The following is a 23,526-nucleotide window of genomic DNA, read 5'->3' on the forward strand; positions in this document are numbered from 1 at the left end:
ACAAAGGCATGATTTATATGCAGAAGGGTTACTGCTCATTGCAACATCTCTCTTGTAAAATATGGTGCATAAGTATATACGTTCCCTAGAACAATCAACTTGCTCATTTCCATACTTTTCAAAGATTTATAGTTTTTCTTCAAAGATAAATCAATATTAATTTCACCACTGAAAGGGACAAAAACTCTGAAGTACGAGTATTTGTTTTCTGTGTGATTAGCAAATCAATCATAACTCAAATATATTTACCCCTGTTCAAGAAAAGATACAAAAAATGACATTGGGTGTTTCTTTCTGACAGTGTCATTTTGCCAGGGGTTCTTAAAGCATCTATGGAAGTCACTTGGAAGTCACCATAACCAAAAGTTTGCATACTTGGAATAAAGAAAAAGAATCAAAAAAGCTAGCCTAACAGCCAACAGATGCAAATCCACAACCCTTATCCCAGCAAACTGTGCCTGAGGAATGCAAGGGAGGCTCAAATCTAGTTTCCTTAGGTCTCCTACTAGTAATTCTTGTCTTGTGCCAACAAGAAAGCTCAAGGTAACAGATGTCTGTTGGCTTGTTGGGAAAAGTATTCTGGGTTTCAGAAATGCATTTGGCATTTATATAATTCAAACAGCATGCTGTTAGTATCAGCTGACATATACAACCACCCAGCCATTCCAACAGTAAGAGACTCCTCTGAGCTGTGCTCTATGGTATGGAGTGGTTTTACTAAAAACATTTACTATAGGTTTTACTTCCAGGTTTACTACACTCTCCACCTGAAAATGGTTATTAGTTTTAGAACTAAACAACACAGAGCTTTTCATTTAGGTCATCCTAAATTAAGCCAAACAGAGATTTGAACCTGAACTTTCTCCTTCTGCCATTCCTTAAACTTAAGCCAGAGAAGCCTTGTCACTCCTCTTATTTACCTTACACTGAAAGCTCAAACAGATACATTACTTCATTACTTCAGAAACATGACATAATTCTTCATTTCTGCCACTCTCCAGGCTAACCTCTGCCAAAATAACCTGTCAGTAAAGCCCCTGGTTTCTTTTAGTTTTCAGACTATTAACAGCTGAAATATCCTCCCAGGCATTATTTATAGCACATGATACATTCATGTCCTTTCAAATTTATAGACAACATTTTCAAATGAAGAAAAACAAAAGAAACAACTGCAATCTTCACTTGATAACATTTATTCAATATTTTCTGAAATAAGCGAGAATTTTAAGAAGACCATAAGCAATCAAATACAGCCACAAATAAACCAGACTGATCCTAAATTAGAAGCACTATGAGAAATACACAATATTTCATGAAACAATACTGTACATCAACAACCTTAGGAAACAAACAACTCAAACCATATGCTTAGGTTACTCACAATATAAAAAACTTCAACCTTTAAAGAAAAATATAGATTCAGTCCAATTGTAGGATCTAATCCCATGCCCACTGAAGTCAATGGAAGTTTTTTCATTGATTTCAATGCTTAAAGGATTGTGCCCTTACTTTGCCTCAAGAGGCACTTTAATTATTATACAAGGCTTAGCCTGAATACTAATACAAAAATGTCAAACATCAACTCAAGAGTATGTTCCAGCAACTTTCAGGAAATAATGGAGAAATAGGCTATCTATCCATGCATGGAATAAGGCAAAAGCTAATTCATTCAGATTAGGAATAATAATTTTTACTAGTTTCTTCTTCACAACACAAACATTTTAGACTTTTTTAATTAATGGATATATTATATATCGTATTATGCTTCACATTTTTCCTACCTCTACTGAGAAAGCTGGCACTGACATGTCAAAAAGAACTCCTCATTAATTATTGTTTTCTGTTCTGTAACAAGCACAAGAAACTCAATCTGGGTTTAGTAATAGTGTCTACCAAGAAAAAAGCACACACTATCATAAGCTTATAGTTTATAGAGCTCAAGGTACATTAAAATGTAATTCATGAAGTTCACAAATTCTGTTTTAAAATATTTTTCCAAACTAAAAGCTGCAGAAAATTGGTTCTTAAATATTCTACAGAAAATTCTGAAGCATCTAATGGTTTTAAATTACTTATGCTTTCTTCTTAAAAATATTTAAATTAGGTTAGTAGCCCATCCTTTTGAAAAATAATCCAAAAAAGATACACTAGGTTACAAATCTTTTGTCTTAATCAGCGTAACCAAAGGTTTGTCATCAGGGCTGTAATCTTCATAAGCAATGGGGGTTGCATCATACATTGCAGGTCGGGATTTCTTGCCAAACCTGGAAACAAAAAAAAGGTTTAGTGACAAATGGGAGTATGAACACATTAATGGCAACAACTCACTGAGCTATGGCATGCTGTCAGCAACAACCCAGAGAGCCTAGGTAAATCCTAAATTATACTGCAACATGCCAGAAGTACAGATGTTTACCTATCTGAACAGGAACTTTAAAAATATATGCATTCATTCAATATTATTAATTCTAATTATTAACAAATAATAACAGTAATCATAATGATAATGCAATAAACAGATTCCATATCAAAGGAATTCTGCAGGAATTCAGCAGCCAAGTTCAGCAGTACCAGAATCTGAGAAGACTGTAGAAGTTGAGAGTAAAACTGACATATTATCACAAGGCCAGATTTTTATTTTAGATTTTTTTACTGTAAGGCCTTCTCTAACAACCTATGTTAAGGTCAGGTCGTACATATCAACCAAAACAAACCAAAGCAAACAAACAAAAAAAAGCCCCACAGATCACAGATAACCATGTTACCATTTGCATTTGGAAACGCGACAGTAGTGCAGTGAATCAAATGCTACAGACGAAGTGTTAAAAATTGTAATTTAAAGGCTTTGCTCACCTGACATCCAACTGAGAAGCTTGGTGAAATTATCAGCATCCTGCACACAATTAGCAATTCTGACAAAACTAATGGCAGGGAAGCTGTTGCAATGCCACAAACATACTAATCTCACAGAGGTATCTCATGCAACAGAGTGCAGAGAACTCCTGTGGCCGTACCATTGAGGTTCCAGTGCTGGCATATCCAGAACTTGTCAAGGTGCCTTTGCACTGCATTGATAATCTGTCACTATTCTGATTATTTATTAAGATACAAAATGTGACTTGAATGTGGAAAAATATCTTCTGTGTTCTGACTACAATTACAGGAATTTTAAACAAAAAGAATAATATGAAAAAGAGGCAAAAAAGGGTCAAGTCTGCCTTCCCTGTGGACCTGATGCAGAGCAAAATATTAACACAGAAACACAAAGACTTATTTATGTAATGATCTAAACAAAGGATTCTTTTTATTCCCTTCTTATGCACTGTATTAATTCAGTATTAACTTGTGCACATTGGAAGGTGAGATTCAGAAAAGTCAGATTTTGAGGATAATAAGTATTTAGACCAAAACAAAATTAACTTGATTTTCTTCCCAGATTTTTATGCAATCTCCTGACTGCTCCAACTTAATTCTTTGCTGTTTTTAGTGATCTGGAATTGTTGGTAAAGCTAAAATTGCTGGAAGCAGTATAACGTTGGAAATCTCATCTTGCAAAGTACTACAGATGTCAGTAAGGCCACGCTAGATAACATTTCCATGCAGGAATATTTCCTTTCTTCTACAGTTTACTTTAGTATAAACAGGCAATGTTCACTCATCAGCTTCATAAAAGATAAATCTGATTTTCTGTAAATGAGATAAAATTCCAGGAATCAAATCAGGGAATCGAGTTATTGTATCTTACTAAATCAGAGGTAGCAATGAGTTCTGAATCACCCATTTTCTTCATCATTCTCAAAGGTTTAAAGCAAGTAGAGCTTTTTCATAGATACAAACAGTAATGAAAATTCTCCAGGGATTTAAGTAAAATTTTGCCTTTTTGACAAGAACAGAGAACACATGGCTTTTTGCACGTGGTAGAACAGCACAAAATCTGTTCTCTTGTGTAGGTCAGGGTTGACATGTGCCCCTAATTAGAAAATACTGAGAAAAGACCACAGCACATATGCTAGTTGTTTGTGGCCTGGCTGAGCCATCTGACTGGTGACCACATTGCTTTGATCAGGAGGCCCAGAAGCCAGCCCCTACTCGTAGTGCCAAACACTCAACTCAGAGGTCCTGAGTGGGAAGTTCTAACCTAATGGGTGTGTACGTAGTAGGGTTGCACAAGGATCTTATGCTTTTTTACTGTTTAACTGATGAGAAAAGAAAACATAGAACAATTACCAATACAGTCTGCAAGATGCAAGGATTAAAGTGGCAATAAATAGTGAAAAGAAGAAGGTTCCTGCTGCAGTGAATAGTGGATCAACTAATATGCTGCCACTGAAAAATGAAAAAAGGTTCAAATACAAGATTATTCACCTAGGAACAAAGATTGTACAGCAGATGGGGAAATCTCAGTCCTGCGATGCACAGATTCTGGAAAAAGACTGGAGGGATGTAATGGATGCTTAACAGTAGCGTACTGCGTCAGAAGAACAATTAAGAACTTGGACATATAAAGACAGCATATCAGGGGAATGGGGAAGTTTTACGGCCTCTAAGTTTAGCATTAATTACTATTTATGAATAATAATACTGTTCCAAGGTACCTATCAGAGATATTTACTAGTGGCATAGAAAGCATTTAAAAGTGATATTGAGAATTAGAAAGCACACTTTGTAATGAAACACGGAATAAAATCAACTTGTGTAACTTGACTAAGAGACAGAAGGCTCCATGACAATTTGGGGGATAGTATATATTCAACATAGGAATTCTTGGCAAAGGCAGCTCCACGTCTGTCTGCAAAATCTACTTCAACATGGGACAGGGTTGCCTCTCCACTTCCTTAAAAAGAGAGCTAGCCACGGAGAATCATTAACCTCACAAATTCCATCCAAGTAGAAGTAGAAGAACTATGAGAAAATTGTATAGCCAAATGCTAAGGAAATGATAACTTCTAACTTTGTTGACATAGGCTGGAGTTTGGAGCATCCTTAGAAGCAGACGAAAAACCACCTATTGCTACTCTGCTCAAAAACATACAGTGCATCCACAAATAAAGTTTAATCATGAAAAAGAAAAGAGAGATCAGAAGGAAAAAAAAAATGCATACCCACAGGAGGAAGGGATTATTCTTTTCTCCACAGGAGGAGAATAATGAGAAAAATAATTTTCTCTCCCTTGTTCACAAGTGGCACTGTGTGTTCCTTAATATTACTGAACTGTAATCCTACAGTTTCCATGAAGTTGAGACGCTGGCAGAGAGTAAGAAAATTGTGCTGAAGCTCATCAGATTCAGGAAGCCTCATGTTCTGCAATCTGACACAGCAGACAAACACAGGAGCGTGCTCACTGCACAGACTGTGTGCAGGGCATGTAGTGGGGAGCAGCTGACCCTGCTGGGACAAGGTGACTTAATCAGACCCTGATGCACCAGGCTCTTCAGCTTCCACAGACAGAACAAGAGGCAGCACATGGAAGTAAGAATTAAACAAACTACACTGTAAGCAGTGCATGAAGTCTAATGCTAATGGTATCTAAACACGAGAAAAAATTACAGTAGTGCCATGGCTGTAATCACATATTTTATGAAGTCAGCGTGGATGCTTTTCTAAAGTGAATGATACAGTTTCAACAGCAGTTCCTGGTTCCAATTTAATGAAATCTTATGGCTGCATTATCAAGTGGTCAATTATTTTATAACAGCGTTCTCAAAATCTAAAAGCTTTAAAAATGAGATGAATATAAATGGAGTATTTATTTAGTCTCTGCATAATGAATACTAAAAACAGCAGTGCTTCACTTTGTTAGAAGACTATCTAGTTCTGGCCTGATAATTCTAAGAACATTTACTAAAACTATTCCTTTAGCACATTCATTTTCTCTTACAGCAAAAGTACACTGATTAGTAAAGATCAAATTATAAAAACGATCAGAAGAAAGACCTGCTAAGAAACTTGAACAAGTAATTTTAAAATAATTTACAGAATATGCACCAGGCATCCACGCTCCCTGGACACCTACTGTCACTGTCAGAAACCTTACATTTAAAGAAAATAATCTACTCACTTTTCCTTAGGCCTACATTTTCCAAAATTACTAACAAGTTTTGGTATCTAACTGAGAAAGAGAGTGATTTTCAGAAAATGCTGAGAAGCTATTATTTGAAAGTCAGGTCTTTTAATACGGTAAGTCTCAAAAATCAGACTTGGGTTTTCTTAATACATAGATTTATGGGTTTATACAAAAAGAACAATGAAAGTTGTGCTCCTCTTCTTGGATTGACATGATTAAAGCAGTATTTTACATCTTCCTGAAACCAAAATGGACACAATAACCTTCACACCAAGTCTCTCTAATTAACTAACTTGGCAGCTGTCTTGGTTTTTTTATGATGCATTCATTTTATGAGAGGCAGAGAAGAATTATTTGGAATAAATATACTTATTTTCATTTGCACTTCACAGGACCACCTTTCCCAAGATAGGGAAAGCCTTTATTGACAGGTTCCAATAATGTGATTTTTAACTGCTTAATTTAGATCTGAAAAAATCATCATGAATACATCCCTGTTTAAAGACTTCTTTGGATGTTATTTAACCCTGATGCAAATTTGTTTTTCTAAACTTTTGCCTTTTGTAATAAGTGGAAATTCATTCTGAGTAATCCAGAGATTAGTAAAAAAGACCTGAAATTGTCCAATTTCCAAGATGTAAATGGCTTCATACAGGAAATTTTCATTATGAACATTTCCATTATCAGCCAGTGAGACTCCAAAAAGCAGAGGAAATTCAGATTCAAAAGATCCTGCCTTCTTGTACACTTTCCTTAGGTACCCTTGGATAGAAAGCTGCCAAATTTGCTTTGAGAAATAAATAAGGAAAGCCAGGTGTTTCACAGTGTTCCTCAAGAGACCATTCCCAGTCTTTGGGGAAGAGCAACAGGAGTAGTAAGTGAACAGGAATGACACATTCACCACTGCTGCACAAGTAAGACAAAAGGTTTTTGATTAACAGTTTTGCACTTGCTGTCCACCCTTGAAGATATACAGTACTTAACAGCAGATTCACAAGGCCAACAGATAAAAAGCTATAAAGCATTTCATGGGCCATAAAGCAACTCCCTCCTCTGCCAATACAGGACTGAAAGAAAAAAGCAGTTCTCAGGATGTGTGTGCTGTGGAGATGCTGAGCTCCCAGCAGAAGAAATGTAAGGCTGAGAGGCAAAAGAGACTTCAAGGGAAGACTTAAAAGAGTACTGATATTATTTGGATTACTGTATTAAGTAAACTATATACAACTTTCTTTTTAAAACATTTACTGGTTAATATAATTTGGCAATGAACAAATGTTTTAATGTACATCTAGTTGGAACACTTTAAAGAGCTACTGCTCAAAGCTGCAGTATGATTAAGTGAGCCTGTGGGAACTCCTCATCAATTTCAGATTGCTTGGAGAACTTCAGTACTGGTACAAATTAACCTTTTTTATTTGCACTGAAACAGAACTGGAGCATTTAGAAAATGAATTACCAGAAATCACTACCCAGTATGCACACATTTCTCCATGTCAATGCACAGGAACATCCCTCCTTCCATTCTTTTAAAAGCATTTAATTGTAACATAATTGTTGGAATTCAAAGTGATCTTGACAAAAAGAAATGGGAAAAAGAAACAACAAAAAATGGAAGTTCTACCCTATTAAGACAGATGTCAAATACATAAAAAACAACACTGGCTAGGGTGCAATATGGCAAAAGGATGCTGGGGATGAGGGAAGTGACTAAGACATCACAAAATTGAATCATCAATTATTGGTGTAAGGCCAATTAAAAGAAAAAGGTTTCACTTTCAAATGTATGAATAGAACTGACACAAATAAGATACAGGAGGTGATTGCTCATTTCTTTTGGTACAGGCAAAGCTTCAGCTGGATAACTATTTCCAGTTTGAGGGACCACCCTTCAGAAAAGAGAAAAACAATCTGGAACGTGTCACAGGGAGCCAGTAAAGAGGCTGACATGATCCAGGAGGAAATACTGAAAGAATGAGTTGGCTTACTCCAGGGAAGAAAATAATAGTTGTGCTTCCACTGAGGTAGGAAGGGAAAGATGGATACCTGATGTACGTAAGTACCGTAAAGGGAATGGTGGTACACTACTGTCCATGATGACCTGAAAAACAGTAAGAAGCGGCCTAATCATAGCAAAGAAAATCTAGGCTGGATTTTAGGAAAGTACTTTCTAACTCAATTCAACTACTTTGGAGGTTTTTAAAGGCAATTATTGGCAGAGAGCTAGATATAATTAATGCTACATCAATACAATGGCTTGCACTTGAGCTCTTGAACCCCTTCCAATCTGGCTTTTGTATTATTCCAACACTCAATGCCCCGGGTGCCATCACTCCATTAAAATTAAACGTCAAGAGATTACTCTCTTGAGGAAAGTAAGAAAGAAAGATCCTTGGTTGGAGGCAAATAGGGGCACAGAAGATGAGTCATTTGAAGAATCCGACTGAGTAGTATGGTAAATTAGTCAGAAAATCAACAACTGGCTTTGCTATCTCATCAAATTACTTGCATGTATCAGTTAGAGAGTATTTTTATCCTGAACAGATCTTACAGGCTAAGGACTGCATCTGTCCCTCTTACACTAGTCACACCAAATAAAGTCAGAGTAACTCCCGCTGCCTTCAAGGAGTTGTGCTGGGTTACCATACTTCAGCTGAGAACAGAACAGGGATCGGAAAGAACAAGGAGCAGTGCCAGTGATCCAGTCTTCTCACAGTGGAGCAGCCCATTCTCTGCCAGCAGCAGTTAGATGCAACACGCAGGGACTGAAATTACATATCACAACAGATTTCTTTTAAATTACCATCCCCAGAACAAACCTGGCATGTCGGATAGAAGCAATTGCGTTACTGAATTCAGTGTCAATGCTTCTGCAATTGTAAAACTCTTCATAGGCTGGTCTGGAAGAGCCTTGGTATTCGATACGGCTGATGCGACATATTCCCACAATTAGAATAATCAGCATCAGGACGAATGCTACACAGAGAGCCCCAATTATGATATAAAGGGAGTGACGAGGCATGTTTGTTAGGCTCTCTGCCATGTGCCCGGACTTCCACTGCAGATCTGCCAATAAAAAATAGAAGGTATGATTAGTATTTTATAGTATGAAATAGTACTTTATAACCTTCCTGCTGAATGGAATTATTTTATTATATTCACTTTCAGTATTTTTCTGGAGACTTTTGAGGCCAGGAATACATAATTTGAAACTTTCCAGGCTCTGCTATGGATATCTCAGCATGCCAATGTGCAGCAGATTCAAACAGCACTACTTACTCTTTCAATCATCTTTTTTGTAGCTTTTTAATGATCATAAAAATCATTTCTCTAGTTTGGTTTCCTGTTTAATCCAAATCATAGAAAGCAACCTAGTTATTCTCACATTATGCTTTACTAAAGCATATGAAGGCAGGGAGGTTTTCTATCTAAAAGTTTCCAGTGCTTTATAGATTTTCTGTGCAATTTCTCCCAATAAATTAGTGAATACTTCTACTAAAATATGATTTAATGCATATTAAACATGTTTGGTTTTATTTTCAAATACAGGGCTTTGTTGTGTCTGCAGCAAAATGCAGACACTTTCAGCACCAGACTGTTCTCCCCAAAACCTTCAAATGCACTTTTCTTGCCTTAATTTTTTTAATCTGTTATTACTATGCTAATTTACTATGTTTTAAATAGCAAGAAAAAAATTGTTTAAAGTCTTTTTCAAATCCTCAATAGCTTGATAATTTTCACCTTCAATCAAGGTGGAATTAGATTTAGGTGATCTCCCAGTACAGATCAATATTCTTGTTGGTTTGCAAGAGTACATTCTCTGACAAAAAAAAATTCTATAGCCTAAGTAGATTAAGACTTTCTGTGAGTGCGCAGATTAGTACAAAAAACAGGCACTGTGTCCATACATTTTCTTCCTTAGCCCCATTATTTTGACAGCTGTATCAGGGAAAACAATCATCCCCCCTCATGTACAGAGAAAGCAGAAGTCACTCGAGGAAAAAAAGACTGCCTCTTCCAGAGATGACAGCACAGGTCGAGGAGTTCTCTTACATGTAGGCATGACACTTTGCTCAAGAAACTTAATATCTTTTGCACTAACATCTTCCACCATCATTCTGCCAAAGACCTGATGCTTAAGGTTCACTTTTAGAATGGCATATGATCACACTTGTAAGATTTTGGTTTTGGAACATATCTGGACATGAGTATACTTGGAACCTTTCATTTAAAATGCCTGTACTAAAGAAAAACCATTCCTTTTTTACTCTTATGAGATACATAGTGCCCTGCAAAGCACAGGAAGGCAGATACACATTCCTATGAAGGACCAACATTTCAAGGACAAAAGGGCACTTCATAAGCATTGAGCTCATACCTAAGTTCCCTGAAAGGTCTCAAAGCAGAAATTAAAGTAAAGCTAATCTGGAAGAGGCTTCCTGTATTTATATATTCCAAACCTTTTCCTACAAACATTCTCAATGCCCAAACTATTATCTGTCAACACCAAGCAAATTATCTATCATTTGCCTATGTCTTCACACTTCTTTCTTATTAACTTCAGATTTCTTACTAGCCTGTACTTCCCTCTAGGGTTCATTTTTGGCAGTCCTTTAAGGCTATGGTCTCAAAATTATTTCAGACCCAGAATGGACTTGAATCATTCTAACTACAGAAATCTGACACTCTTCACAAGTTATTTCTAGAAAGTGACTGTTCCTTTTTTAAATGGACTTCTGCTTTACACTGTTTGGGAAACTCCTTTTACTTAATGACAAATGCAGCCTGGGAACAGGTTTGTCAAGGATGTGCTTTGAGAATGTTAGCATATTCTTAGCAGCCACCTCTCAAGGATGTTGATGATGGTTAAGTGATTTGAACCCCTGAGCTATGATGACAAGTTTAGTAGCATCTGTGGATAGAATCTGCATTTATCAAAGAAATACAGGGGAACATACAGGTAATGGGGAAAAAAATCTATTTTAGAGGAAAGTAGGGGGAAAGTCTGAAAGATTAGCATATGGTATTCATCTGGGCACTGTTTGAAGAAATGGATGCTGTCCTGATGCACCCCAAGCTTGTGCTTTCTCAGATTTTGTGTTTGTAAATTTGCTCTGTGTTGATGGGACTGCTTGTTTCTGTTGTTTTTTTTAATCTTCCTCAGAGATCAGTAAAGTTTTGATCTGCCTGAATCATTCAGGGACTTAATGTTTCTGCAGTGCTGTTACTGCGATGTGCTCGGGCAGGCAATGAGGAGCAAGTGCAGCTGTGCTCTGTGCAGTTTGGGATAGCTTTCTATTTTTGTCCTGCAGCACATTCATCACACATGGTGGTTTCTGTCAGGTTGTCAGACTAAGCCAAAATCAGATCTCATGTGAGCAGATATATGGCAAGACAGTCCTGCTTTAGACTCTGTGTCTTCCATCTCTGTGTGATAAGTATGAGAGATATTTCTTCCTTTCTTCTTCAGCAGATAAAAATACGAAGATTAACAGCTTATACTCCAAAGATGAGAAAGAACATATGACAGTTAAAAATGACAATATTTTCTGTCAGTTGTCATAGTAGGATTAATTAATTAAGAATTAGATTTCAATGAGCACCATACAGTCTGCACTACAAATACATTGCAGTATCAGTTCTTAAGTAACCATCCAGCTTGGCTTACCTTGATAACTACATTAATAATTACAGCAGTGGCAGAGGTTATGATACTAACTATATAAACAGCAGGCATTAGAGAATCCATGAGAGATATTTTGTAACCATTTTTACACTGAATGCCCCATTAACTTTTTAGGCAAATACACTTCATCTTGAAAGAAAAATCTCTTATTTATAATTAAGACCAATTTAATCCTATTTAATTGGAATTGCTAACACTGGTAAAGAACCATAAGATGTTCTAGTAAATATCACAGTTCATCTAGGTGAATTATATTTCTTTTCACTGTTTTTTTTTGAAAACTGAAGAATGCCATCTGACAAAAGGATAACTCTGAAACCCTGCTGGGGTAGTGACTTCAGTTATTCAAGCTGGTAAAACAGATAGCTAGTAAAATAAAATGGGGAACTAACAGTAATTGGAGAATTTTTCAACAAGCTAAGTACAGTCAGCCTCCTTCAGAGCCAGTAACAGAAAGTCACAAAAGATAGTGTAATGTATTTAGTCAAAAGACTCCCTAAGAGCTGTCCATCTTGTTTTCTTCCAGTGTTCAGAGGGATGGTCCAATAGAGGGGAAGCCAGCATACAGCATTTAAATCTAATTTCCAATACACTATTATCCACAGAATGCTGAAGCAATATAATAAATATGACAAGGGGCTATGGGGAGACCAGCAGAAGCAGATACACCAAAAGATTCAACCTTTAGAGCTGAATAGAAATTCCATGCACCACTGACTGAGCTCCAGCAAACCCAGATGTGCTGTATCTGTTCATAAAGGAGCTGGATATGGACTTTTTATTTCTAGACATGACCAGACTGGGTTCAGATCAGACAGACAACTCTTAGCTCTGAGCACAAAGAACTTCCCACAGATACATAGTTCTGTAGAAAAACCTGCAGATCAAAACGCTTTTAAATCCTTCTGCAAAGTGATTTTTTCAAACCTCAGTCCCTCTCTATTTGCATAATCCTTTATATACCTGTTAAAATCCAGGGAGTTTAGGAAAGCTTCCACAGCTTTGTGTATTAGCCACTGTATTGATTAGAGAAGCTGCATGTCCATACCTAGATCTGGCTGTTCTGAAGTATCATAGGGCCCCATAACAACATTTTCATTTGATGTTGGATAAAAGAAACTTTACTAGCGAGGAAACTGACATTTGTTGATGATAAGCTTACCAAAGAAACTAGTGGTAGATTGCATTTTTAATTTCTCTACACTATTATTACATATATAAACTTCAGTATCTAGGTTTTTTTGGAAAAAAAATATATATCTACAATAATTTCCGCCTCCTCAATTGAAAGCAGTTGCCATGAAAAATACAATATGATTTATTGTTCAAATATTGAGGTGGGAAGAAAAGGACCAATATTTCTGGTTAAAAATCAGGCTTGCAGTATTATCAATGCCAATTAACACTCAGATAATTCCCTGCCTCCTGTCACAACAGTCACAAGATAAAAGAACAAATCAGCGAAGTCGGTGAAAGGCTTGCTACAGTAATAAATACATGCTGTTGCTTCTTCCCATCATTTAAACTTACATCGTTTGCAAGCATGTAATGAACAGAAATTCCAAGTTCTTGAGCAGCAGACAAGGCCACTGCTGTTCATGTATAACCAGATGCTACATGTAGAGAAATATGCACTAAGCAGAGACAATCTCCTCACTCAAGAGAATGATGTTTCAAGTATAGTTTTATCCACAGCTTCTCTCACAGACTTACAAATCGGATCAGAAAGAATTTATGTTGACCACTCACAGTTGTAAGTTTGAACCTCAGCTGTCTTATTTAGTTATTAGAGGTATATGTCCCTTAAAGAGGGATGTAGGAATAACTGAGCAACTGGGTGGCTGAAGAGGCTCCTTCCTCCCTCTATTCTGCTTTCTCCCCATTTCCCACATCTACAATATGTTTGGTGGAAAGTATCAAGCTCTTAGTGACCCTTGGGCATGACAGCCAAAGGACTGCAGAGCAAACATCCCTGATTTCATACAGCTCATCTGCAGGGCTCAGAAACATGCAGCCCTCCCTGTTTTCCCTTAGTTATTCATTCCATAACGTAACAGAAACATAATTGTTACTATATGCAGGCACTCCCTGAAATATGTCTAAAGGATGATTATTGCTTTCTCTAAGACTAAGCTCATCTGTCAGCCCACTACTTAGCTAACGAAGACAGAATTGTACTGCCTTGCTCATTAACTCAGTGACACCTGAGACATGCATGTTGAGCAGCCCTGTCAATAAAAGCTCATCTGATCACCGCGTAGCACCAGCAATATTGCGTACAGCCAGCACACAGCACGGTGTTCCCAACACCACGCTGGGTGATGACATTTTGGGTTAAAGCAGGGACTAACACTGAGAATAGAAATAAACTTAAAAAGCTGTTGACATATTTAAGCAATGTTTTAGTAAAAAAATGAAGCTTTGTATTGTGCTTGTGGAAATGATACATAGAAAACATTTTTTATTCCAGCCTTTGAGCAGGCAATTTCTCATAAATGTACAATAGGAATTTTCTGAGTGTATTCTCTGTGTAAAATGTTAGAGTTGTAAATAATCCCCTCACAGAAACGTGTGCATCTGTGTAAAATCTTGAAGGGATCCATGGCCATGGTATCTGAAGATACCATGAACAGCTAAACTTGAGTAGAGAAGACATCTGTAGCTCAAGAATGGGACATCAGTGAAATATAAAGTAGCCCTCTGTGCAGCAGGAATAAAAACTAATTTCTGTATTAAATATTCCACAGTTGGGCTCCTTCTCATGCACTCTCTACTGCTTAGTAAGTGCAAGTTTGCACTAAAGTTTTCCTCTGTGCTAAGGAGGATCACAATGGAGTTTTACCAGACCTTCCCTAAAACTTACTAAATGTTAGGAAATACTTTGTCTGCGAGACCTTTACCTTCTTAACAAATCTGGTGGAAATTACTCCTGAAAAAGGTGGTAACAGCATGTGCACACCAGTCAGCAAAATTACACAGTCCTGGTGTCCTGAGGGAAGCAAGTTCAAAAGTTTTGTGGAAACATTTCTAGAACTGCAGGTGCTCAGAAGTCTGTACCAGTCTGCTGTGCACACAGCTCTTTACACAAGTTGAGTACGAAAATGCTCTGAAGCATACGTGCAATTAAGAGACAAACTGCACAGTGCCCAACTGTGAGGCAGCGTCTTTGACAATCTGGTCCAACACATCACCAGGCAAGGTGCCAGAAACAGAATTTTCCAGCTTTCACAGCTACTTTTGAAATGCTCTGGCCTTATCTTCATCACGATCATCCTTATGCTCGATCCCTATTGTCCAAATCTAGTTCAGCATTCTCCTCGAAAATGTGTTTAACGGAACTTTGATAATTTACAGATGATTCAGATTATTTGTAGAGACAGGTATTTAGAGAAAAATGTAAATTTCTGTAGTATAAGCCAGTATCACTTTTAAAAGTTTTTAAGACAATTAAGTACATACATATACATATACACATCTTAAAAAAAAAAACCCACAACTTTTTAAAGTTTTTACAAAACTTACGTATTTCGCAGTTTGCACCAACCCACCCATGTGGACAGTGACAAGTGTAACCACCGGGCTGATCTATGCAAGTTCCACCATGGTGACATGGGTTGCTGTCACAGTCGTTAACGTCAATTTCACATTCTTCACCTTGTATCAGGAGAAGAAAACAAACAACAACAAAAAACCCCACAACTTCTATACAGCAGCCGTATCACACATAAGACATGTCATCAATGTCATTTGATTTTTCTCTAACAGCTTAATACCTTATAGCTCAAAAGCATCTTTGTTCTCAGAGTGGGTCCAGAGGAGAGCCACGAAGATGCTCTGAGGGCTGGAGCACCTCTCTTATAAAAACAGGCTCAGGGACTTGGATGCCCCCTCCTTGGAGGCATTCAAGGCCAGGCTGGAGAGGGCTTTGAGCAATCTGGTCTAGCTGCAGGGGATTGGAACTACATGATCTAAAAGGTCCCTTCCAACCCAAACCATTCTATGATTCTATGACTGTTCAGTCTGGAGAAGAGAAAGCTCTGGGAAGACCTCCTTGTGGCCACCCAGTACTTGAATGGAGCTTATAAGCAGGAAGGGGACTGACTTTTTACAAGGACTGATAGTGACAGGAGAAGGGGGTGTGGCTTTAAATTAAAAAAGAGGCACTTTAGGTGTTGGGAAATAATTTTTCACTCAGAGGGCAGTGAGGCCCAGACAGCTGTGGATGCCACATCCCTGGAAGTGTTTAAGGCCAGGTTGGATGGGGCCATGGGCACTCTGATCTGGTGTGGGGCAATCAGACCACAGCTGGGAGGTTGGAACTAGTTGATCTTTAAAGTTTCTTCCAACCCAAACCATTCTATGAACATCAAAAATATTCCGTAAGTCCTTCAAGAAGTAAGCCTCACAGAACCCTTAGAAAGGAAAAATCCTTGTTCAACCAGATAGAACAAAGCTTAAAGGCTAAGTGACTTGACTTATCTCACTCAGAGTATTCTCTCCTTGCTTTAAATATAAATTATTTCTAAAGCAAATACAATATAACAAATTGCCATATATATCCTGAATTGCTATTGAGTTATTACAATGTAGATAATAAGCCTCTGAGAAACAGCCATTGTGCAACAGAAAGCTTTTTTTTTTTTTATGGCCTTTATCACAGAAAAAAAAGCACTATTTGATCTACAAAAGGCTATGAATAGGTTCATCTATTACTATCCTTCGATGCTACCTTATATGACAGAGCATCAAGTTCTAGAATATATTATAGCAGATATTTTGATTACACCAATCATATCAGTTTAAATATAAGGCCAAAGGATGAAATGGGCTGCTTACCATTACTCTGAAAGTACAAACTGATTTGTAACAAGCATTTTAGGGCTTTTAGAGATTGTATATTCAGGTAACAGAATGAGTGGTTTCTTCAGTTCACAGTAATTAATGGGTCAAGGTTACAACATCTTCCAGTTTCAAGTGTCCAATTAGTATATTGGATTACCTGAAATTCTTCAAAATATTATTTTTAAAATGCAATCTAGTCTCAAGCAGAAATCTCAGAAGGTACACTAGACAGACATTTGCCTCGTGAATTCCTTCAACAACATGCTTTTTTACTACAAAACTTTTTAATTTGAAAGCAGTTGCAAGAAATATCAATAAATTTTTATTCCCACTAGACTGACTACAATTCACCAACATCCAAATTAATTAGTGTCCTTCAAGAGATGCCGTCTTATTTGGTGTTTGTCTTCTTTTTGGACATGGTAAACACTGACAAGTAAACATCCTGCGTAAGGTACAAATTACTTGCCTGCATATCCAGGCGCACAAATACATGTGGCATTCAGCCCTTCACTGTCACAAGTGCCACCATTCTGACAGTTGATGTTAACACAAGGATCTTTGTATAATTCACAGAGACTTCCTGAAAAGGAAAAATTAGTAACTGCTGTTAACATTATGCACACTGACAGTCTGGAATCAGAACAGGTGGTAACTTCACCTGGAGGAGTGCAATGATGTGCAACTTCCAAGCCTGCCGTATAACTGCAACCATACATTTTGGGGTGGTGAAGCTTTAATACACATGCTTTCCCACTGCCCTTATGACCCATGAGGGAGGAAGGGCAATTTTTGCTAACAAGACCTGCTGGAGTTTCTACAAAAAACAATGACATAGTGATGCATAATCTGATCAGCTATTCTTCAATAAAATTTAAACAACAATCATCTTCAGTAATAACTGAACATAAAAATGTAATTATATGCATAAGCATTCTGATGCCTCTCATTGACTTTTGCAGGAAACGGAGGAGCACAGCTGAGGCAATTGAGAAGATAAATTAATTTATTCAAATGCGTAGCTATGAGTAAACACTTGAGTTAGTCAGTTTCCACTTCTGCAGCAAAGCAGAGGAGGCCAGCAGAGTCAGGAGCCACCGTGTGCATGCTGGAAGCCACCAGGAGCCTGCCCAGTTGGGAGCTACCAGGAGAAAGCAGGGGCATGGAGGGGGACTGCAGACAGGGGGAGGCGTTAGTAAAATTGAAGCCCACACAACAGCTCACATAATATCTTGAGCCAGTTACCTCTGCTCTTTTCATTAGGAACACTGCATACATTAAGTACAGAAAGAAGAAAGCTCAGTAATCAGCAAAAACTGTTTAGAGGACCAGGTCTAATGCTTTAATTTGAAACAAAATGTGCTGAACGCACAGAGCTCTCACTTGCACACACAGACAGAGGTTGAAAGCAGAAGATGAAGTCATAACGTTATGGTTAAGTGCTCCTTGAATGCTCCTGTTATGAAAAGCTGAGGGTCATCTCCTCACTACGCCTCTCCAGTGATGAATTCTTTATTGTCAAAGAACAGTGCAATCACCAGCACGGAATGAATATTTAGCCTCAAAAAGCTGTTAAATGAGCATTACTTAACCACACAGATAAAGGCTGATACTCTTAATGAGAAAAAATGTTGGGGTAATGTTCCTTAAAACATAATCACTCTGTGTTTATAGATACATAATAGAAATAATACGTAAGTTCAAAATATTCTCACAGCACAACTCCAAACAGAATACACAAAACAAAGCAGTGTTTTAGCCCTCCACAGAGGGATGGATATGTCACAGAATGGTAAGTGCTACACTGTCTAAAGCTGAAATCTAGTGCAAGATAAAAGATTTTGTACAGTAAAGCACATACTTTCCTGCTCTAAATAGAAATCATTTGTGAAACACTGAAGACAGATTCCATTCAAATATGTCCAGGACCAGATATGCTCAACATGGTAAGGGAGACACAGAACTACTGCTACTGGGCTTTATGGTCTTCTAAATGAACAGCCAAAATAAATACTTCCCTTTTTACTCCTTTGTGTTAATCTGCTTTGAATACTAATATTTTATCACTGTTTAAGCTACTTCATTGGAAAATCCAAAATAAGATTTGGAAAGCTCTCCATATAATGCCTCCCAAGAATAGCTGATGAAAGAATTGTATTATGCTTTCTTTGAAAACCCCACGTACAACTTAAAAACAGCAGGAAAAAAGCACACTTCAGAAGAACAAACAGATTCCACTTGTCCCCATACAGTAGCATACATTTCTCAAATGAGTAACTACACAAGCTAGCTACGTCTGAACTACTCTGAACTACTCATTTGAATAAAGACCATGGGATCAGGATCTACACCAGAGCTTGCTACTACTGATTTTACGTGTGGGATTTATTTCTGCTCAATGGAGGATTCAGTATATCAGTTTTTAACCAAACCTATAATAAAATAATACGTGGAACATTCAAAAAACAAGAGATGAGAGCCATTTTACCTTCATATTCAGCAAGACACAAGCACTTGTAGCCATTTTCGAGGTCTCTGCAGGTGGCCCCATTCTGGCAGGGTGTAGAAAGGCATTCATTGTATTCTTCCTCACAGTAAAGGCCATGGTAACCTAAATCACACAGAAAGGAAATAAAGCCATGAAACACTTTCCAGTCAAAATTAATAATCATGCTTTGATAGATTGTGGGCAGGTGTGTGCTAGTTGAAATATACTGTGCAGACAGAGACATGTTGAGACATTAATTTAAGGACAAAAGGTAAAATGAAATGCTCCAAAGGTAAAATGAAAATAATAATAATATCCAGGAATCTGAGACAACCCAGCCACTCTCAATGTGATAAAGCACAGTGAGGTGGCAGACACTGAGGCAGCTAGCCAAAGCCACTGTGAACAATGCAAATGACTGCACTCAGATGACAAAATGGAATAATCTATTATCTACATATGTTTGAGTTTTCTTGAGTCACAAAGCAACTTTTCATCAAAGAGGTGATAACTGTAAAGTGGTAGTTAGAATGATAATATATTTCAACTTATACTGTAGAAGTCAAAACAATTCATAAGCATTAAGATACTTTATTTATACAGTATTTCCAAGTATAGTAGGAAGGTATTATGGTCTGGCTATCCAGACAAAGAAAACTGGAGCACAGTATTGAGGCCTGTTAAGGGCCACTCACTTTTACCATAAATAAGAAAAAGGGAGTTAATCTGCTTGAAATAAATATGATCATCAGTCTTAACAGTAGTTGAAAAGTCTTTCTAGACAACATTTCTAGGAAATAAACTGGTCACAATGCTCAGTAAGTATAAATAATGTGATTAAATGCAACATAAACATTGCTACCTCCCTGGTAAACAGGTACATCTGCCCAATGAAAAAGGCAATCTGCTCAAGTGTTTCTAAGCAGTTATTTCCCACTCATCTGAGGTTCAGGGAGTGCTTCATAATTAGCCAAAAAACCTTTAGGGGAAGGTTCAGAATTTAAGACAAAACATGTTCTTTCTTGAAAGTAGAAATACAAATAGTACAAAGATTTGTACTAAAACATGCATTTTTTACAATGCTTGTATCCTTTCTGGAAAGTATGGTAAAGACTGAGATAAAAGAATTTTGCATTTTCTACCACACCTCATTCTTCAGCTGCTCACTATGTTCTGCCACCAACTTCATGCCACAGAACCATACAGCCTGCCTGCAAACTGATCAGGAAGTTAGAATCAACTGAATTGAGCAGATAATGAAGACAAACAATTGCCTTCCGTGTTTTCTTAAATAATTTGGTGTTGTGAAAACACAGCACCATCTCTTCTTTCCTCACCTGCAGGAAAAGTGAGGATAAGCATTCTGGCCTAACAACAAAAGCAGCTGTTAAACATTTAACCCTCTTCCCTCATTGCAGCCAGAATTTCTCTCTTGACCTCTTGTTACTGTGATGCAATACAGTGAATAAGTATTTGTAATCTATATTATAATGCTGTGTGTTGTAATAGGTTTTATATGGTTTTTAAGATCTTTATTTACTTGTAACATACAACTATAAAAGCAGTAGATAAATGACCATATCATAAATTCAGATGTTATGGGCATGAATAAAGATGCCAGGGAAAAGGAGCTGAAATATAATGTGAGATTCTTCAGTGCAATTTTACTTCTTTAGAAAATCTCTGGTTAGTAGCAAAATTTACAGACATGAGTTGAGAGTAGCTACCATGAAAAAGTAACAAAAAAGAGGGCCAGGTTCTCAACTTAGTAAGTGGACATCACTCTCTTGGTCTACATTTTTTCCCAAATTGTCACAGAACCATAGAAAGAAAAAAAACAAAAAACAACAGCACCTCCAGATACTATTTCTCTCCCTCTCTTCCCATTATGTATGATTTAAAAAAAACTGCATGAAGATACAACAGGTACTTGTACTAAAAAGGTATATACAGACATTGTGATTTTGCACAAAATTGTCTTTTTATGTTAAGTAGCTGGACTTACTAAGAAACATTTCAGAACCATTTTCTCCAAAGCCAGAAGATGCATCTCCCCCATCTGCAGCTCCCCAGGCCCTCACTCACAGCACTGCACCTGCTGGCACTGAGTCTCCTCCTGCAGTTCTTCAGAAGGGCTTCTCTTCACACTTGCTTTTAAATTACACTGGTGTATGAGCCATGTATGGTGCTGGATGCAGACATATGTCTTCAAGAAGATTATTCAAGCTAATAATTTGTGGGTTTGTTTTATTAAAGAATTGAGATGGAATTGGGAGAATATTTCAGAAATAAATTCAAAATAACAGATTACAGCACAGTTGCTTCCTTTGTAGCACAAAGATTAAACTCACAATGCCAAACACAGCTATTTGCCTACCATGCTGTGTATAACATTTCTATGGACATGTTCGGAAAGGAATGCCATGTACATTAACAACACTACTCTAGCTGCTGTGTCCTGAACAGCAGAAAACAAATTTGTCATTGTGGCTTTAAAAAGGACACCTAAGAAGATTAAATTATTTTTCCAGGTCACTACAAAGTGAATATACCTTCAGTTTCATGCACATCAGCAGAATCTGCCATTGACAGTTTCACTTTGATGCGCTCTCTTCAGAGGCTGGGAAAGGAATAGTGAACCTAAAAGGTAAAATAAAATAAAGATGCCCCTGCATTACTTCTTCTCCTTCTAAACAACCATCCTTTGCTATCCATCTTCACAAGGGCAGGAACAGATCTGCTGCCATTCTCACCTGGATTCCCAAATCCTTCTTGCTGAAGCAACAGGGAGGCATGGGCTACAGACAACTACCTGTGCTGAGGCACTTTTCAACATGGCTGTGTTAAAAATTACAAAGGGAAAGAACATGAAAGGGAACACAAAATCTGTATCAAGCAGGCTGATGAAAAGCCATGGGCTTTGTCAGAGCCTTCAAGAACAAGCTGATGGGGGCAAAAGATACAGCAGTGTCTGCCGACCTCCTGAGAATATCTGCGCTAACAGGTTAACAAAAGGGAGAGAGAGATGCTTCCTCTCTCTTCGTAAGTCGATAAAGAACAAGGTTGAAAGTTTCTGAAGGTCTCTCAGTCCCTACCTCCTTGGCAGCGATTCCCTGTGCTCATCCACACTTAACACTTTAGCAAATTAAGAGAGTAGGACAAAACCCATTTTTATTGGGAAGGCCTAATGGGATAAAAAGCAAAAGAGAACTCTAATTCACAAGGAACATCAGTTCATACACAGCTCCTCACTAACTTAGCTGTACATTATGTGATCGAGAAATAAATCTGTTCATTTAAAACCTAACTCAGAAACGCTGACTATTTTTCTTTCCCAGTTTGGAAATGAGAATATTCAAAGGCATCAGTCAGCTTTCCAAGTTAATTTATACAAATTAGCTTTTCTGTACAAGCTAGTACATGGTGTAGGTTATGCATGACTATGCTCATGAGAGTCAACGCACGCATAAAAATCAGTAGCAAATGTCTGGTTGTGAGCATTCTGCAAAACGTGATATGCAAGACATACAAGTATAATAGCCATCACTTCTCATTCATCATGTGTTTTTGGCCAGTGTACCAATCTGGAAATCAAACTGCCTACTAAGCAAGGGAACTTTCACAGACCTTGGTTTAATTGGAACTGTTTAAAATTCCTCTCCTGTTTAATTTTTGAGGCAAGAGTAGCAAAAACGAAAATCCAGATGACACTGTATACCTGCTTGTACAAACTGCATAAAGGAAGGATGGCATTCAAGTTGAAAAAAGAAGCAAAATTTTGCAGCGCTTTGCTTTTGTAATAAGAAATTACATCCTCTGTCAAATACCATATAAACAGAACATGGCATCATCACACAAAAAATAAGTTGCTGCTTTCTTTTTTAAACAGTGGGTTTCAGAGACAATGCATCACCAATACAGAAGGGAGTTCTAAAATATTATTTAGTAAACTTACTGCTAACATACCTGCATTATGTGCATTCATTCTGTGGTATATTTGAAAGTGAGAGACTCCCACATAAAAAAAGTCTTGGAGCTAGGCATACTGATATTGAGAGCCTGCAAGTCAGGGAGCCTCCAAGCTCAAGAAGCAGATATCATTTCTTTCCCACTAATGTATGGTAATGTCTCTCTGTAGTTCAGAATATTTATTATTAACTTCTGATAATGCTACCAAGCTGCACACAAATTTTATTCACTAACATCATAAGTACTGCAACAGGCTGTCAGAGTGTTCTTTGGTTTTCCCAGAGACACTGAGTGTTGCTTCCAGGGATGCCACTGGGGGGCCCTTGGACAGCTCTGCAAATCCGATCCCTTTTTATACTGGACATTTAGAAGACAGTTTTTACACTAATTGGGAAGGTGAGGCTGCTGGTGACTTTTTGTGCTTCATTTCCTACAGTTCTTTTTAGAACTCTCCAGACCATATCTAGCATAGATTTTTTT

The 23,526-nt window shown here is 37.5% G+C and overlaps 1 protein-coding gene across 1 annotated transcript in view; it reads right to left on the reverse strand.

Annotated features, from left to right (window-relative positions):
- Positions 1-1,182: 1,182 nt before the first annotated feature.
- The window catches only part of DNER (delta/notch like EGF repeat containing), a 109,249-nt gene continuing 86,905 nt past the window's right edge, over positions 1,183-23,526 (reverse strand). The window contains exons 9-13 of the mRNA XM_031596333.2: positions 19,078-19,200; positions 17,059-17,172; positions 15,270-15,401; positions 8,881-9,127; positions 1,183-2,264 (exon numbers count right to left, since the gene is read on the reverse strand). Of these exons, the coding sequence (XP_031452193.1) occupies positions 2,153-2,264; positions 8,881-9,127; positions 15,270-15,401; positions 17,059-17,172; positions 19,078-19,200 (728 nt within the window). The 3' untranslated portion in view covers positions 1,183-2,152. The remainder of the gene's footprint in view (positions 2,265-8,880; positions 9,128-15,269; positions 15,402-17,058; positions 17,173-19,077; positions 19,201-23,526) is intronic.

Source organism: Phasianus colchicus, chromosome 10, assembly GCF_987193195.1.
Source record: "Phasianus colchicus chromosome 10, bPhaCol1.hap1.1, whole genome shotgun sequence".
Classification (NCBI taxonomy): Eukaryota; Metazoa; Chordata; class Aves; order Galliformes; family Phasianidae; genus Phasianus; species Phasianus colchicus.